At 42.4% G+C, this 18,998-nt stretch overlaps 2 protein-coding genes across 12 annotated transcripts in view; one reads left to right on the forward strand and one right to left on the reverse strand.

Moving 5' to 3' along the window:
* The first annotated feature begins 778 nt into the window (after positions 1–778).
* On the forward strand, positions 779–17,052 carry bmp3 (bone morphogenetic protein 3). Its single transcript, XM_061904998.1, has 3 exons — positions 779–1,231; positions 10,198–11,045; positions 13,494–17,052. The coding sequence occupies exons 1-3, from the start codon at positions 1,009–1,011 to the stop codon at positions 13,683–13,685; spliced, it is 1,263 nt and encodes a 420-aa protein (XP_061760982.1). The 5' UTR covers positions 779–1,008; the 3' UTR covers positions 13,686–17,052.
* rasgef1ba (RasGEF domain family, member 1Ba) overlaps positions 11,776–18,998 on the reverse strand; it is an 89,451-nt gene continuing 82,228 nt past the window's right edge. For 4 of the 11 annotated variants that reach the window (XM_061904968.1, XM_061904969.1, XM_061904967.1 and 1 more), the window contains 2 exons: positions 18,634–18,811; positions 11,776–13,731 (listed from right to left, as the gene is read on the reverse strand). In XM_061904968.1, the coding sequence (XP_061760952.1) occupies positions 13,702–13,731; positions 18,634–18,811 (208 nt within the window). In that variant the 3' untranslated portion in view covers positions 11,776–13,701. Of the gene's footprint in view, positions 13,732–18,633; positions 18,812–18,998 lie in introns of those variants that run through there. The other 7 variants (XM_061904958.1, XM_061904966.1, XM_061904963.1 and 4 more) reach the window with 6 other exon arrangements.

An 18,998-nucleotide genomic window follows, 5' to 3' on the forward strand; every position in this document is an offset into this window, starting at 1 on the left:
CAAATAATCACTGTTTTCATTGTGGACAAATAATCACTGTTTTCATTGTGGACAAATAATCACTGTTTTCATTGTGGACAAATAATCACTGTTTTCATTGTGGACAAATAATCATTGTTGTCATTGTGGACAAATAATCACTGTTTTCATTGTGGACAAATAATCACTGTTTTCATTGTGGACAAATAATCATTGTAGTCATTGTGGACAAATAATCATTGTTGTCAATGTGGACAATTATTGTTGTCAATGTGGACATTTATTGTTGTCATTGTGGACAATTATTGTTGTCATTGTGGACAATTATTGTTGTCATTGTGGACAATCATTGTTTTCATTTTGGACAAATAACCGTTGTTGTCATTGTGGACAGATAACTGTTGTTGTTATTGTGGACAAATAACTGTTGTTGTCGTTGTGGACAAATAACCGTTGTTGTCATTGTGGACAAATAACCTTTTAATAACTATTACATCTTAACAAGAACAATCATTCAAACTTATAATCGACAAATAAATCTGCAGTCGAGCCAGAGATTTAAGTGCTGAAAAAAAATAAATATTGAATTTTTAACACACACACACACACACACACACACACACACACACACACACACACACACACACACACACATACACACACAATGTATAAGTTGTATAGGTCCTCAACTGGATGACGTCACACAAATTATTCGTCATCATTGTTCATTCGCTACACAAAAATACAGCTCATACATTGTGTGTGCGTGCGCGTGCGTGCGCGTGTGTGCGTGTGCGCGCCCGCAGTTTAAAAGCTCCGTCCAGCTGCAGAGAAAGCTGAGACCTGCTGGCTGCTCCTCGATCACGTCCACAGAACCAAGATCGGGTCTTTATTCGGACCTTTGTTGGAGCGAGTGTTTTGTTCTTTCCTGTCCCGGAATTCCAAGGTGATGGTTCCGACCTCAGGTGACGCTCGGTGCAGCTAAAGTCCACGTCCGGCTTCGTCTTTCCTGCCGCCTTCGCCCCCAGCATGGTTCTGCTTCTGGTCCTGGTCCTGCTCCCCGTTTGGACCTGCTGCTGTGCCGGGGATTGTACGCAGGCCGCGGGGAGGAGGCAGCCGCAGCAAGGGCACCGGGACCGGCTGGCCCAGGACGCGGTGACCGAACACATGCAGCACTTGTACCGCAAGTACAACAAGGACGGCGCCGGCGGCCTGGACGGAAACACCGTGCGCAGCTTCAAGGCGCACTGGGGTAGGTTCTTCACCCTGTAGTATTTCACCTCCTACTATTTCACCCAGTATTACTGGGGCAGGTTCTTCACCCTGTAGTATTTCACCTCCTACTACTTCACCCAGTACTACTGGGGCAGGTTCTTCACCCTGTAGTATTTCACCTCCTACTACTTCACCCAGTACTACTGGGGTAGGTTCTTCACCCTGTAGTATTTCACCTCCTACTACTTCACCCAGTACTACTGGGGTAGGTTCTTCACCCTGTAGTATTTCACCTCCTACTACTTCACCCAGTACTACTGGGGTAGGTTCTTCACCCTGTAGTATTTCACCTCCTACTATTTCACCCAGTATTACTGGGGCAGGTTCTTCACCCTGTAGTATTTCACCTCCTACTACTTCACCCAGTACTACTGGGGTAGGTTCTTCACCCTGTAGTATTTCACCTCCTACTACTTCACCCAGTACTACTGGGGTAGGTTCTTCAGCTAGTACTTTTTCACCCTGTAGTATTTGACCCAGTACTACTTCACCCAGTACTACTGGGGAAGGTTCTTCACCCTGTAGTATTTCACCTCCTACTACTTCACCCAGTACTACTGGGGTAGGTTCTTCACCCTGTAGTATTTCACCTCCTACTACTTCACCCAGTACTACTGGGGTAGGTTCTTCAGCTAGTACTTTTTCACCCTGTAGTATTTGACCCAGTACTACTTCACCCAGTACTACTGGGGTAGGTTCTTCACCCTGTAGTATTTCACCTCCTACTACTTCACCCAGTACTACTGGGGTAGGTTCTTCACCTAGTACTTTTTCACCCTGTAGTATTTGACCCAGTACTACTTCACCCAGTACTACTGGGGAAGGTTCTTCATCCTGTAGTATTTCACCTCCTACTACTTCACCCAGTACTACTGGGGTAGGTTCTTCACCTAGTACTTTTTCACCCTGTAGTATTTGACCCAGTACTACTTCACCCAGTACTACTGGGGAAGGTTCTTCACCCTGTAGTATTTCACCTCCTACTACTTCACCCAGTACTACTGGGGTAGGTTCTTCACCCTGTAGTATTTCACCTCCTACTACTTCACCCAGTACTACTGGGGTAGGTTCTTCACCCTGTAGTATTTCACCTCCTACTACTTCACCCAGTACTACTGGGGTAGGTTCTTCACCTAGTACTTTTTCACCCTGTAGTATTTGACCCAGTACTACTTCACCCAGTACTACTGGGGAAGGTTCTTCACCCTGTAGTATTTCACCTCCTACTATTTCACCCAGTACTACTGGGGTAGGTTCTTCACCCTGTAGTATTTCACCTCCTACTACTTCACCCAGTACTACTGGGGTAGGTTCTTCACCCTGTAGTATTTCACCTCCTACTACTTCACCCAGTACTACTGGGGTAGGTTCTTTACCTAGTACTTCTTCACCCTGTAGTATTCGACCCAGTACTACTGGGGTAGGTTCTTCACCTAGTACTTCTTCACCGTGTGATATTTAACCCAGTACTACTTCACCCAGTACTACTGGGGTAGGCTCTTCACCCTGTAGTATTTCACCTCCTACCACTTCACCAAGTACTCCTGGGGTAGGTTCTTCACCTAGTACTTCCTCACGTGTAGTATTTGACCCAGTACTACTTCAACCAGTACTACTGTGGTAGGTTCTTCACCTAGTTGTTCCTCCCAGTGTAGTATTTGACCTAGTACTACTTCACCCAGTACTGCTGGGGTAAGTTCTTCACCTAGTTGTTCCTCACCGTGTAGTATTTCACCTAGTACTACTTCACCCAGTACTGCTGGGGTAAGTTCTTCACCTAGTACTTCCTCACCGTGTAGTATTTCACCTAGTACTACTTCACCCAGTACTGCTGGGGTAGGTTCTTTACCTAGTATTTTTTTAACCGTGTAGTATTTGACCTAGTACTACTTCACCCAGTACTACTGGGGTAGGTTCTTCACCTAGTTGTTCCTCACCGTATAGTATTTGACCCAGTACTACTGGGGTAGGTTCTTCACCCTGTAGTATTTCACCTCCTACCACTTCACCCAGTACTACTGGGGTAGGTTCTTCACCTAGTACTTCCTCACCGTGTAGTATTTGACCCAGTACTACTTCACCCAGTACTACTGGGGTATGTTCTTCACCTACTACTCCTTCACCCTGTAGTATTTTATCCAGTACTGGGTGAAGTAGTACTGGGTGAAATACTACACGGTGAGGAAGTACTAAGTGAAGAACCTACCCCAGCAGTACTGGGTGAAGTAGTACTGGATCAAATACTACACGTTGAGGAACAACTATGTGAAGAACCTACCCCAGTAGTACTGGGTGAAGTAGTAGGAGGTGAAATACTACAGGGTGAGGAACAACTAGGTGAAGAACCTACCCCAGTAGTACTGGGGTAGGTTCTTCACCTAGTACTACTTCACCGTGTAGTATTTGACCCAGTACTACTGGGATAGGTTCTTTACCCTGTAGTATTTCACCTCCTACCACTTCACCCAGTACTCCTGGGGTAGGTTTTTCACCTATTACTTCCTCACCGTGTAGTATTTGACCCAGTACTACTTCGCCCAGTACTACTGGGGTAGGTCCTTCACCTATTTCTTCTTCATCCTGTAGTATTTGACCCAGTACTACTGGGGTAGGTTCTTCACCTAGTACTTCTTCACCCTATAGTATTTCACCTCCTACTACTTCACCCAGTACTACTGGGGTAGGTTCTTCCCCCCGTACTCGCCAGTACCTGACTCTCGCAGCACTTGCAGATCTACCTGACATGAGTCACATGACATGACACCTGACATTACACGTGACATGACGAGCAAAACCGGATCCTTCTAGAAAGTAGGAAGATTGAAATCACTTTTTTAAATATCAATTAAAGTTTCTCTGCAACATTTTTATTCATTGATTATTTTTTACTTCTGTTTGACAAACTATACAACTTATTGATTTTTGCTGCCCCCTGCCGGCCATTTAATTAAGTACACGCCACTCTACCTTCATCAACAATGTTTTGATTTCAAATTAAATAAACAAACAATATAAATAATTGTACTAAGTTGGATATTTTATCAATTACAATATAAACCTACTAACTATGTATCTGTCTTATATAAAATAAAATAAAAATAATAATTTAAAAAACACATTTATTTATATATATATATATATATATATATATATATATATATATATATATATATATATATATATATATATATACACACATACATATATATATATATATATATATATATATATGTATATATGTATATATATATATATATATATAATATATATATATACACACACAACGCGTATGTGAGTGTGTGTGTGTGTATAAATGACAAGTAGTCATTAAAAATAGTAACGATTGTTACAATGACAACATGAATGTCATTGTTTCATAACACAAACGCAGCAATGAGAAGAAATCACATCATGAAGTCTTTTAATGAGGTGTGAATGTTCACATAGACCATGTAGTAAGTAACGTGTCAGCACAGTCAAGTAGTAACTTGTCAGCACCGTAAAATAGTAACATGTCAACACAGTCATGTAGTAAGTAACGTGTCTGCACAGGCATGTAGTACGTAACGTGTCAGCACAGTAAAATTGTAAGTAACATGTCAGCACAGGCATGTAGTAACGTGTCAGCACAGTCATGTAAGTAACGTGTCAGCACAGTAGTAACGTGTCAGCACAGTCATGTTGTAAGTAACGTGTCAGCACAGTGAAATAGTAAATGGTGTGTCAGCACAGTCATGTAGTAACGTGTCAGGAGAGTAAAGTAGTAACGTGTCAGGAGAGTAAAGTAGTAAGTATTGTGTCAGAACAGTAAGGTGTGAGCATAGTAAGTAAGGTGTCAGCACAGTAGTAAGCAAGGTGTGGGCACAGTAAGTAAGGTGTCAGCACAGTAAGTAAAGTGTCAGCACAGTAAGTAAAGTGTCAGCACAGTAAGTAAGGTGTCAGCACAGTAAGTAAGTTGTCAGCACAGTAAGTAATGTGTCAGCACAGTAAGTAAGCTGTCAGCACAGTAAGTAAGTTGTCAGCACAGTAATAAGCAAGGTGTGGGCACAGTAAGTAAGGTGTCAGCACAGTAGTAAGCAAAGTGTAAGTAGAGTAATTAATGTGTCAGCACAGTAGTTAGCAAGGTGTGGGCAAAGTAAGTAATGTGTCAGCACAGTAGTAAGCAAGGTGTGGGTACAGTAAGTAATGTGTCAGCACAGTAAGTAAGGTGTCAGCACAGTAGTAAGCAAGGTGTGGGCACATTAAGTAAGGTGTCAGCACAGTAGTAAGTAAGGTGTCAGCACAGTAAGTAAGGTGTCAGCACAGTAAGTAAGGTGTCAGCACAGTAAGTAAGGTGTCAGCACAGTAAGTAAGGTGTCAGCACAGTAAGTAAGGTGTCAGCACAGTGAGTAAGGTGTCGGCACAGTAAGTAAGGTGAGGGCACAGTAAGTAAGGTGTCAGCACAGTAGTAAGGTGTGTGCACAGTAAGTATTGTCAGCACAGTAAGTAAGGTGTCAGCACAGTAGCAAGCAAGGTGCGGACACAGTAAGTAAGCTTTCAAAACAGTAGTAAGCAAGGTGTGGGCACAGTAAGTAAGGTGTCAGCACAGTAGTAAGTAAGGTGTCAGCACAGTAGTAAGCAAGGTGTCAGCGCAGTAAGTAAGGTGTGGGCACAGTAAGTAAGATGTCAGCTCAGTAGTAAGGTGTGGGCACAGTAAGTATTGTGTCAGCACAGTAAGTAAGTTGTCAGCACAGTAGTTAGCGAGGTGTCGGCACAGTAAGTAAGGTGTCAGCACAGTAAGTAATGTGTCAGCACAGTAGTAAGCAAGGTGTCGGCACAGTAAGTAATGTGTCAGCACAGTAAGTAAGGTGTCAGCACAGTAGCAAGCAAGGTGCGGACACAGTAAGTAAGTAAGGTGTGGGCACAGTAGGTAAGGTGTCAGAACAGTAGTAAGTATGGTGTCAGCACAGTAGTAAGTAAGCTGTCAGCACAGTAGTAAGCAAGGTTTGGGCACAGTAAGTAAGGTGTCAGCACAGTAGTAAGTAATGTGTCAGCACAGTAGTAAGTAAGGTGTGGGCACAGTAAGTAAGGTGTCAGCACAGTATCTAAGGTGTCAGCAAAGTAAGTAAGGTGTCAGCAAAGTAAGTAAGGTGTCAGCAAGGTAAGTAAGGTGTCAGCACAGTAAGTAAGGTGTCAGCAAGGTAAGTAAGGTGTCAGCACAGTAGTAAGTAAGGTGTGGGCACAGTAAGTGAGGTGTTAGCACAGTACATAAGGTGTCATCAAAGTAAGTAAGGTGTCAGCAAGGTAAGTAAGGTGTCAGCACAGTAGTAAGTAAGGTGTCAGCACAGTAGTAAGTAAGGTGTGGGCACAGTAAGTAAGGTGTCAGCACAGTAGTAAGTAAGGTGTCAGCACAGTAGTAAGTAAGGTGTGGGCACAGTAAGTAAGGTGTCAGCACAGTAGTAAGTAAGGTGTGGGCACAGTAAGTAAGGTGTCAGCACAGTATCTAAGGTGTCAGCAAAGTAAGTAAGGTGTCAGCAAGGTAAGTAAGGTGTCAACACAGTAAGTAAGGTGTCAGCACAGTAGTAAGTAAGGTGTCAGCACAGTATCTAAGGTGTCAGCAAAGTAAGTAAGGTGTCAGCAAGGTAAGTAAGGTGTCAACACAGTAAGTAAGGTGTCAGCACAGTAGTAAGTAAGGTGTGGGCACAGTAAGTAAGGTGTCAGCACAGTATCTAAGGTGTCAGCAAAGTAAGTAAGGTGTCAGCAAGGTAAGTAAGGTGTCAACACAGTAAGTAAGGTGTCAGCACAGTATCTAAGGTGTCAGCAAAGTAAGTAAGGTGTCAGCAAGGTAAGTAAGGTGTCAACACAGTAAGTAAGGTGTCAGCACAGTAGTAAGTAAGGTGTGGGCACAGTAAGTAAGGTGTCAGCACAGTATCTAAGGTGTCAGCAAAGTAAGTAAGGTGTCAGCAAGGTAAGTAAGGTGTCAACACAGTAAGTAAGGTGTCAGCACAGTAGTAAGTAAGGTGTGGGCACAGTAAGTAAGGTGTCAGCACAGTAGTAAGTAAGGTGTGGGCACAGTAAGTAAGGTGTCAGCACAGTATCTAAGGTGTCAGCAAAGTAAGTAAGGTGTCAGCAAGGTAAGTAAGGTGTCAGCACAGTAGTAAGTAAAGTGTGGGCACAGTAAGTAAGGTGTCAGCACAGTAGTAAGTAAGGTGTGGGCACAGTAAGTAAGGTGTCAGCACAGTAGTAAATAAAGGTGTGGGCACAGTAAGTAAGGTGTCAGCACAGTAGTAAATCAATCAATCAATCAATGTTTACTTATATAGCCCTAAATCACTAGTGTCTCAAAGGGCTGCACAAACCACTACGACATCCTCGGTAGGCCCACATAAGGGCAAGGAAAACTCACACCCAGTGGGACACCGGTGACGATAATGACTATGAGAACATGATACTGTGATACTGATGATACTGATGACTATGAGAACATATGAGAACATGATACTGTGAAAGATCAATCCATAATGGATCCAACACAGTCGCGAGAGTCCAGTCCAAAGCGGATCCAACACAGCAGCGAGAGTCCCGTTCACAGCGGAGCCAGCAGGAAACCATCCCAAGCGGAGGCGGATCAGCAGCGCAGAGATGTCCCCAGCCGATACACAGGCGAGCAGTACATGGCCACCGGATCGGACCGGACTCCCTCCACAAAGGAGAGTGGGACATAGAAGAAAAAGAAAAGAAACGGCAGATCAACTGGTCTAAAAAGGGAGTCTATTTAAAGGCTAGAGTATACAAATGAGTTTTAAGGTGAGACTTAAATGCTTCTACTGAGGTGGCATCTCGAACTGTTACCGGGAGGGCATTCCAGAGTACTGGAGCCCGAAATGAAAAAGCTCTACAGCCCGCAGACTTTTTTTGGGCTTTGGGGATCACTAATAAGCCGGAGTCCTTTGAACGCAGATTTCTTGCCGGGACATATGGTACAATACAATCGGCAAGATAGGATGGAGCTAGACCGTGTAGTATTTTATACGTAAGTAGTAAAACCTTAAAGTCACATCTTAAGTGCACAGGAAGCCAGTGCAGGTGAGCCAGTACAGGCGTAATGTGATCAAACTTTCTTGTTCTTGTCAAAAGTCTAGCAGCCGCATTTTGTACCAACTGTAATCTTTTAATGCTAGATATGGGGAGACCCGAAAATAATACGTTACAGTAGTCGAGGCGAGACGTAACAAACGCATGGATAATGATCTCAGCGTCTTTAGTGGACAGAATGGAGCGAATTTTAGCGATATTGCGGAGATGAAAGAAGGCCGTTTTAGTAACGCTTTTAATGTATGCCTCAAAGGAGAGAGTTGGGTCGAAGATAACACCCAGATTCTTTACCGTGTCGCCTTGTTTAATTGTTTGGTTGTCAAATGTTAGAGTTGTATTATTAAATAGAGTTCGGTGTCTAGCAGGACCGATAATCAGCATTTCCGTTTTTTTGGCGTTGAGTTGCAAAAAGTTAGCGGACATCCATTGTTTAATTTCATTAAGACACGCCTCCAGCTGACTACAATCCGGCATGTTGGTCAGCTTTAGGGGCATATAGAGTTGGGTGTCATCAGCATAACAGTGAAAGCTAACACCGTATTTGCGTATGATGTCACCTAGCGGCAGCATGTAGATGCTGAAGAGTGCAGGGCCAAGGACCGAACCCTGGGGAACTCCACACGTTACCTTAATGTAGTCCGAGGTCACATTGTTATGGGAGACACACTGCATCCTATCAGTAAGATAAGAGTTAAACCAAGACAGGGCTAAGTCTGACATACCAATTCGTGTTTTGATACGTTCTAATAAAATATTATGATCGACAGTATCGAAAGCAGCGCTAAGATCGAGGAGCAGCAACATAGATGACGCATCAGAATCCATCGTTAGCAATAGATCATTAGTCATTTTTGCGAGGGCTGTCTCCGTGGAGTGATTTGCCCTGAAACCGGATTGAAGTGAATTAGAAGTGAATTATATTTTATATAGCGCTTTTCTCTAGTGACTCAAAGCGCTTTACATAGTGAAACCCAATATCTAAGTTACATTTAAACCAGTGTGGGTGGGCACTGGGAGCAGGTGGGTAAAGTGCCTTGCCCAAGGACACAACGGCAGTGACTAGGATGGCGGATGCGGGAATCGAACCTGCAACCCTCAAGTTGCTGGCACGGCCACTCTACCAACCGAGCTATGCTACTGAAAGGTTTCACATAGATTGTTAGACGCTAAGTGTTCATTTAACTGCTCCGCAACAATTTTTTCGAGGATTTTTGAAATAAAGGGAAGGTGAGACACCGGTCGGTAGTTTACCATGAGGTCAGGATCGAGGTTAGGTCTTTTAAGAAGAGGATGAATAACCGCTTTTTTGAATGCTAAGGGAACAGTGCCCGAGTAAAGTGATAAGTTTATAATATTTAGCACTGATGGACCTAATAATACAAAGAGCTCCTTGATCAGTTTCCCAGGAAGAGGGTCAAGTAAACATGTTGTTTGTTTTATTCCATTTACACGTTGTAACAATTCCTCTAATGTTATTTCCTCAAAACGAGAGAAACTATTTTGGAGGGCAGTATCCGCCGTATATACAATCGTATCAGTGTTAATAGAACCCTGTTGCAGCTGGGACGCATTGTCTTTAATCTCCTTTCTAATGACTTCAATTTTCTTACTAAAGAATTGCATAAAGTCATCAGCTGAGTGGGTGGAGCTACTGGAAGGAGTCCCTTGGTGGGTTAGCGATGCTACCGTACTAAACAAAAATTTAGGATCGTTTTTATTACGGTGGATGAGATTTGAGTAATAATTAGCTTTAGCTTTTGCGTTAAATAAAGGTGTGGGCACAGTAAGTAAGGTGTCAGCACAGTAAGTAAGGTGTGGGCACAGTAAGTAAGGTGTCAGCACAGTAAGTAACATGCTCTGTGCTTGCAGGCGTCATCAACAAAAAGCCGCTGCAGATCTTCAACCTGACCTCGCTCACCAAGTCCGAGGACGTGCTGTCAGCTACGTTGCACTACTACATCGGGGACCTCCAGAACGGTTCCAGGGCACGCCCACGTGGTCACAGTCAGGTCCACGCGCTCATCTGGAGCTTTGCCCCCGAAGGAGACGGGATGAGGACTTTGGGCGAGTTCCGCATCAACGCGTCCACGCAGAACCAGGACTTCATCTCCTGGCAGTGGAAGGACGTGACCCTGGTGGTCCACCAGGCAAAGCAGCACCAGCAGATCCTCATCGGCATCCAGGTGTCCTCCAGGGAGTCCGGGCCCTGGAAGGAGCTGCTGGCCCATCGCTCGCCGTACATTCTGGTCTACGCCAACGACTCGGCCATCTCTGAGCCCGAGAGCGTGGTGGCCGCCCTCAGGAGGAAACCCGCCCCCGGAGACCGGGACTTGCTTTTGGACCAAGCGAGCCCCAGGGAGCCAAACGCCAGCGATCCCGGAGGAGGACGCCCCAGACGCTCGCTGGATGTCCCGCTGCCTCTGCAGAACAACGAGCTGCCGGGACCTGAGTACTCGGACAAATGGGAGCGTGCCTACCGGCCTCTGGAGGCCAAGAGGGCCCGGCGGCCCGGGAAGAACCAGAAGAAAAGTCTGCTGCACTTCGACGAGCGGACCATCAAGAAGGCTCGCAAGAAGCAGTGGAAGGAGGCCAGGAAGTGCGCCCGCAGGTACCTGAAGGTGGATTTTGCCGACATCGGCTGGAGCGACTGGATTATTTCTCCCAAGTCTTTTGAGGCCTTCTACTGCTCCGGATCCTGCCACTTCCCCATGCCCAAGGTAGGAACCCACACCACACACAACCCGCACCGAACAGAACCCACACAAGACGTAAACCAGACAAAACACAACCCATACCGGACACAACCCACACAAGACCCGACCCACACAAGACACCCACACAGAACAGAACCCACACCAGATCTCAACAGCACGCTTCAAGGAAGTCCAACTTAACTCTCTTGGAGTCACTTTTCACTTTTCAGTCAATACTTACAACTTCTTTACAACATTTCCAAACCTTTTAAAACACTTACTACAATTGTATAATATTTTACAATATTTACTACAATTGTATAATTTACAATAATTACTACATCTGTATAATATTTACAACACTTTCTACAATTGTATAATATTTTACAATATTTACTACAATTGTATAATATTTAACAATATTTACTACACTTGAAAAATATTTTACAACATTTACTACAATTGGATAATATTTTACATTTACAATATGTCAACATTTTTACAACACTATTACGACATGTTTACAACACTTACACTGTTTATTTTTTAGAACAGTTTAAGTCATTTTACAAAACTTTTACAACATTTACAACCATTTTATAACGTTAACAATATTTTTATAAATGCTTTAAAGTGTTCAGGAGATTTTAGAAGTTTTTACATAACATGTTACAACATTTTTATAACATATTCTACACTTGTATATTTAACAACATTTACAATATGTTATCATAATTTTACAACATGTTTACAACACTTACAATATTTTTTTTACTTTTTATAACATTTTAAGTCATTTTACAAAACTTTTACAAAATTGACAACCATTGCATAACATTAACAATATTTTTACAAACTTTAGAATTGTTACACCATTTTAGAAGGTTTTACAACATTTTGTAACCTTTTTACAACATTTTATAGCATTCTACAACATTTTTACAATACTTACAATGTTATATTATTTCAAACAATTACTTAAAAATGTTCTTGAATGTAATTTTTCAACAATTTTACAACATTTTTATAACATTCATACAACAGTTTTACGACACTATACTACATTTTCAAACTTGTACAGCATTTTTGTACAATACAATAACATTTTTACATTTTATACCATTTTTTTAAACATTTACATTTCAAGAACACTTTTACATTTCTATAATATGTTAAAAAATGTTTACAAACTATTTTATAACATTTGTATAACAAGTGTTTAACAATTTTACAACACTTCCATTGTTTTGTAATTTTTACAAAAAATGTCAACACTTTTACAATTATATGACAATTTTACAACATTTTTACAGTATTGTTACATTTTAGAAAATGTTCAGTCATTTTACAGCACTTTAATACCTTTTTACATTTTTATACAGTTTTTTACAACAGTTTTAGAACGTTTACAATATGTTATCAACAGTTTTACAACACTGTTACAACATTTTTACAACACTTGCAATATTTGTTACTTTTTTTGTTAACATTTTTAAGTCATTTTAAAAACATTTTAAAAAATTACAACCATTGTATAACATTAACAATATTTTTACAAACTTTTAATGCTAAAGTGGCTAATGTGGTTAATACTGCTAATGCTAAAGTGGCTAATGCTGCTAAGGCCAATGTGGCTAAGGTGGCTAATGTGGCAAATGCTGTTAATGCTAATGAGGCTAATGCTGTTAATGCTAAAGTGGCTAATACTGCTAATGCTAATGTGGCTAATGCTGCTAAGGCCAATGTGGCTAAGGTGGCTAATGCTGCTAATGTGGCAAATGCTGTTAATGCTAATGCTGCTAATGTGGCTAACGGTAATGTGGCTAACATGGCTAAGGATGATGTGGCTGTCGTGGCTAATGTTGCTAATGCTAATGTGGCAAATGCCGCTAATATTAATGCGGGTAGTGCTGCTAATGCTAACATGGTTAATGTTGTTAATGCTAATGTGGCTAACATGGTTAATGCTGTTAATGCTAACATGGTTAATGCTCTTAATGCTAATGTGGCTAAGGTGGCTAATACTGCTAATGCTAATGTGGCAAATACTGCTAATGCTAATATGGCTAGTGCTTTTAATGCTAATGTGGCTAAGGTGACTTTTGCTGCTAATGCCAATGCGGCTCATGCTCATGTGGCAAATGTTGCAAATGCTAATTTGGGTAATGCTTTTAATGCCAATTTGGCTAATGAGGCTAAAGCTAATATGACTTTGTAGTAGGTATGAAATACTAGAAAAACTTTGTTTGAAAATGTAGTTTTCTGCAGGCAGATTCCAAGAATATACAATGTTTAATCCATTCCAGGGTCAAACTGTGACCACCATAAAGTTTGAGGAAGTTTAAAGACAATCTTTTAGCTCACAAGTTGAATATTTGTGATGACAATCAAGTGTAAAAAGAAATGAGACACTATGAGAGGAACATTTGGTGGAATTACAAAGTTGTGGTAAAGGCTAAGGTTGTCCGGCAGGCGCTGAGGCCGTCCAACCACGCCACCATCCAGAGCATCGTGCGGGCGGTGGGCGTGGTCCCAGGGGTCCCCGAGCCGTGCTGCGTGCCCGAGACCATGGCGTCGCTCAGTGTCCTCTTCTTCGACGAGGACAGGAACGTGGTCCTCAAGGTCTACCCCAACATGACCGTGGACTCCTGCGCCTGCAGATAGGCCCCGCCTCCTGACGTCACGGAAACAAGCCGCTCTCCTCCCGTCCCTGTTGCCATGGTGAAGGAGGAGAAGAGAAACTTTGTTGTCGTCGTGGAAACCAAAAACAAAATGGTCTTCCGTTTTCCTGGGTTTTGCCAAAAGTGTCCCGAGGAGGCCATCGTGTCAAATACTCCATCTTTATCAGGTGACACTGACCATCGTGTCCAATACACAATCTTTCCCAGGTGCCACTGACCATCTTGTCAAATACACAATCTTTCCCAGGTGACACTGACCATCGTGTCAAATACACAATCTTTCCCAGGTGACACTGACCATCGTGTCAAATACACAATCTTTGTAGCTTTACACGTACACAAACATTTTGATTGAGTGTCAAAATCCTTTCTTTATTCAAAAATAATTTTTTTAGCTTTCACTTTTTCGGGAGCAAAACACATTTTTTCAGTTTTCAAACTTTCAATAAAATATTTTGTGCTTTTTTTCCCCAAAACTGGCAGCAATTTGATCAAATGGTTATGTAATATCAAATCACTTTACAGTCAATTAACCATTTGAAGTCAATAAGTGCATCCATCCATCCATCCATCATCTTCCGCTTATCCGAGGTCGGGTCGCGGGGGCAGCAGCCTAAGCAGGGAAGCCCAGACTTCCCTATCTCCAGCCACTTCGTCTAGCTCTTCCCGGGGGATCCCGAGGCGTTCCCAGGCCAGCCGGGAGACATAGTCTTTCCAACGTGTCCTGGGTCTTCCCCGTGGCCTCCTACCAGCTGGACGTGCCCTAAACACATCCCTAGGGAGGCGTTCGGGTGGCATCCTGACCAGATGCCCGAACCACCTCATCTGGCTCCTCTCGATGTGGAGGAGCAGCGGCTTTACGTTGAGCTCCTCCCGGATGGCAGAGCTTCTCACCCTATCTCTAAGGGAGAGCCCCGCCACCCGGCGGAGGAAACTCATTTCGGCCGCTTGTACCCGTGATCTTATCCTTTCGGTCATGACCCAAAGCTCATGACCATAGGTGAGGATGGGAACGTAGATCGACCGGTAAATTGAGAGCTTTGCCTTCCGGCTCAGCTCCTTCTTCACCACAACGGATCGATACAACGTCCGCATTACTGAAGACGCCGCACCGATCCGCCTGTCGATCTCACGATCCACTCTTCCCCCACTCGTGAACAAGACTCCTAGGTACTTGAACTCCTCCACTTGGGGCAGGGTCTCCTCCCCAACCCGGAGATGGCATTCCACCCTTTTCCGGGCGAGAACCATGGACTCGGACTTGGAGGTGCTGATTCTCATTCCGGTCGCTTCACACTCGGCTGCGAACCGATCCAGTGAGAGCTGAAGATCCCGGCCAGATGAAGCCATCAGGACTACATCATCTGCAAAAAGCAGAGACCTAATCCCGTGGCCACCAAACCGGAACCCCTCAACGCCTTGACTGCGCCTAGAAATTCTGTCCATAAAAGTTATGAACAGAATCGGTGACAAAGGACAGCCTTGGCGGAGTCCAACCTTCACTGGAAACGTGTCCGACTTACTGCCAGCAATGCGGACCAAGCTCTGGCACTGATCGTACAGGGAGCGGACCGCCACAATAAGACATTCCGATACCCCATACTCTCTGAGCACTCCCCACAGGACTTCCCGAGGGACACGGTCGAATGCCTTCTCCAAGTCCACAAAGCACATGTAGACTGGTTGGGCAAACTCCCATGCACCCTCAAGAACCCTGCCGAGAGTGTAGAGCTGGTCCACAGTTCCACGACCAGGACGAAAACCACACTGTTCCTCCTGAATCCGAGGTTCGACTATCCGGCGAAGCCTCCTCTCCAGTACACCTGAATAAACCTTACCGGGAAGGCTGAGGAGTGTGATCCCACGATAGTTGGAACACACCCTCCGGTCCCCCTTCTTAAAGAGAGGAACCACCACCCCGGTCTGCCAATCCAGAGGTACCGCCCCCGATGTCCACGCGATGCTGCAGAGTCTTGTCAACCAAGACAGCCCCACAGCATCCAGAGCCTTAAGGAACTCCGGGCGGATCTCATCCACCCCCGGGGCCTTGCCGCCGAGGAGCTTTTTAACTACCTCAGCGACCTCAGCCCCAGAAATAGGAGAGTCCACTACAGATTCCCCAGGCACCGCTTCCTCAAAGAAAGACGTGTTGGTGGGATTGAGGAGGTCTTCGAAGTATTCCCTCCACCGATCCACAACATCCGCAGTCGAAGTCAGCAGAACACCATCCGCACCATACACGGTGTTGATAGTGCACTGCTTCCCCTTCCTGAGGCGCCGTATGGTGGTCCAGAATCGCTTCGAAGCCGTCCGGAAGTCGTTTTCCATGGCTTCCCCGAACTCTTCCCATGTCCGAGTTTTTGCCTCCGCGACCACTAAAGCTGCACACCGCTTGGCCCGTCGGTACCCGTCCACTGCCTCCGGAGTCCTATGAGCCAAAAGAACCCGGTAGGACTCCTTCTTCAGCTTGACGGCATCCCTCACTGCATCCCTCAATAAGTGCATTTCATAATTAAATTATTATTTCAAGTAAGTGGATTTTGCATCAATTTAAAGTCATTTGCCTAAAAAAATCAGTGGATAGTACTTTTTTGATTCCTTCAGGAAAATGAAAACATTAAATCAGTACATTTTACAGTCAAATTGAAATTTACTGGAATACATTTCCTCAAGATTTTATTGGACATTTCTAGAGCTCACAAGCCAAATATTCATGCAGAAAAAAACAATATTTTTCTTGTTTTACTCTACGTGATTGTTTTACTCTATGCAATTTGTTTTACTCTTTTTTTTTTTTTATTGGACCTTTTTTACTCTATGCATTTTTTTTTACTGAACGTGTTCTTTTTTTTACTGTAGGTGTTTTTCTATTTACGTCCTTTTTATTGGATGTTTTTTTTGCTCGACGTGTTTTGTACATTGTTGTCATACCGACAGTTTGTAAAGATGAAGAATGATTATTTTTTATTTACTTCTTCTTCTATTTTTTGTACGCGATAAAGAGTTTCTATTGTGGGTGTAAATGTTAGCTTCATAAAGTATATTTGGATATTTATTGTGGTGGGGGTGGGGTCAGGAAGGGAGAGAGGGGGCGGGGCTTTGACTATGACAGAGACGTAAACCCGCCCCCTCTGCCCCCATCATGGCCGCCCTCCAAACAAAACATAGAAAGATAATAAAAATATGCTCAATATGACGCGTTTGTTGGTGTTTTGTGTCAAAAAGAAACCAAATAAATATTTTGTTACATTTTAATGAATAAAAAAATGCTCAATATGATGCGTTTGTTGGATTTTTGTGACAAAAACAAATATTTTGTTACATTTTAATAAATACAAATATGCTCAGTACGAAGCGTTGTTTGGTGTTTTGTGACCAAAAAAAAAAAATATTCTGTGACATTTTCCATCCATTTTCTTCCGCTTGTCTGAAGTCGGGTTGCGGGGGCAGCAACCTAAGTAGAGCACCCATAGTCTTCCCAACGTGTCCTGGGTCTTCCCCGTGGACGTGTGCTAAACACCTCCCTAGGGAGGCGTTCGGGTGGCATCCTGACCAGTTACAAATAAAAATAGACTTTGTTGACATGTTTTTGACTAAATAAAAATAATTTATAAAATTCTAATACAAAAAAAATGAACTAAACGTAATTTGTTTTGTGACTAAATAATAAAAACAAACAATGTATTACATTTAATAATAAATAAAAAATACCCAACATGACTTGTTTGGTGACTAAATATTATCTAAATAATTGATTAGATTCTAATGATGAATACAAATATGCTCAACATAACTTGTTTTGTGACTAAATAAGACATATGAATAATTGATGACATTTGAATAATAAATAAAATGACAACAAGCCTTGACTCCAGTACAATTGTTATATTTATATTTATAATATGTACACATGTAGCGTCAACATGTGTACATCAAGTGTCAACAATGAGACCACTATGCTACACGTCATATTACCAAAGAAGACTTTGAACATTTAAAAATGTTTACTTTGCCATCACAAGTCTGCACACACATAATTGCTTCTTGTCTTTATTATTAGAAGTAGTAATAATTTATGGGAAACATTGTATCACCAGGACTGTCTGCATAGTAATGATAATAACAATATTAATGATACTGATAATAATAGGCATTTATAATAATTACAATTGTAATCAAAAACAAAATAATAATATTAAAAAATAATTATTACTAATTTATTGATAAATAATAATTATTATTGGTATTAATTATAGTAATAAATAATTTAATAATGATAATAATATTTATAATGTGAATGTGTGAATGTGAGTGTGAATGTTGTCTGTCTATCTGTGTTGGCCCTGCGATGAGGTGGCGACTTGTCCAGGGTGTACCCTGCCTTCCGCCCGATTGTAGCTGAGATAGGCGCCAGCGCCCCCCGCGACCCCGAAAGGGAATAAGCGGTAGAAAATGGATGGATGGGATGGATATTTATAATGATAGTAATTGTTATAATCATAAACATAACTATTATTGTAATCAAACATTATAAAAATAATCATTATTGTAATGATAATAATAATAATATTAATAATAACAACAATAATAATGTCAATGATATAATTAATACTACTACTACTAATTATAATAAATAATACAAATAATAATGATACTGCTAATAAAATGATGATAATCATAACATTAATATAATGATAGCAATAATAATAATTATAAAGACGATAATAATAATGATTATAATAAGAATGATCATAATAATAATAATCATCATCATAACAATGATGGTAATTGTTAAGTAGGACGAGGGGGGAGGAGACGGCACGGCAACATGCATTCTAGCTCAACAGCTTTTATTGAGCTCTTGATGAATATGTGGAGTGTGTACGCTACTATGTGTGTGCGTGCCAGATGATTAACCAGACAGTAATTACCAGAGGTTGTTGTGAGTGTGTGTGGCTTGTGGAAGCAAACAAGTCCAAAGGGGCGGGGCAAAAGAGGTCCGTGATCCAAGTGAGGTCTGTGGGGCTGGAGAGAGACATCCTGAGGTCCTGAGGGACGGGTCCGAAAAGTGGAGGATGGAGGAGTGCAGTCAGGGTCCTGGGGGAGATCCTGAGACAACAACAAGTAAGATGTTGTAAAGCAGTGGTCCCCAACCATTTTGTAGCTGCAGACCGGTCGACGCTTTATAATTTGTCACGCGGCCCGGCTGGGTTTTTTTGTTTTTTTTGTCATGAAAAAGGGAGTTTTTTGGGTTGGTGCACTAATTGTAAGTGTATCTTGTGTTTTTTATGTTGAT

Source organism: Nerophis ophidion, linkage group LG01 (genome assembly GCF_033978795.1).
Source record: "Nerophis ophidion isolate RoL-2023_Sa linkage group LG01, RoL_Noph_v1.0, whole genome shotgun sequence".
Taxonomy (NCBI): Eukaryota; Metazoa; Chordata; class Actinopteri; order Syngnathiformes; family Syngnathidae; genus Nerophis; species Nerophis ophidion.

What these genes read in the sequence shown, in the direction of transcription:
- bmp3 (XM_061904998.1), top strand. Translation starts at nt 1,009, where the DNA reads ATGGTTCTGCTTCTGGTCCTGGTCCTGCTCCCCGTTTGGACCTGCTGC. An exon ending in CAGCTTCAAGGCGCACTGGG is followed by an intron (nt 1,232 to 10,197) that starts GTAGGTTCTTCA and finishes CTGTGCTTGCAG; the next exon opens with GCGTCATCAACAAAAAGCCG. An exon ending in GCCACTTCCCCATGCCCAAG is followed by an intron (nt 11,046 to 13,493) that starts GTAGGAACCCAC and finishes GTTGTCCGGCAG; the next exon opens with GCGCTGAGGCCGTCCAACCA.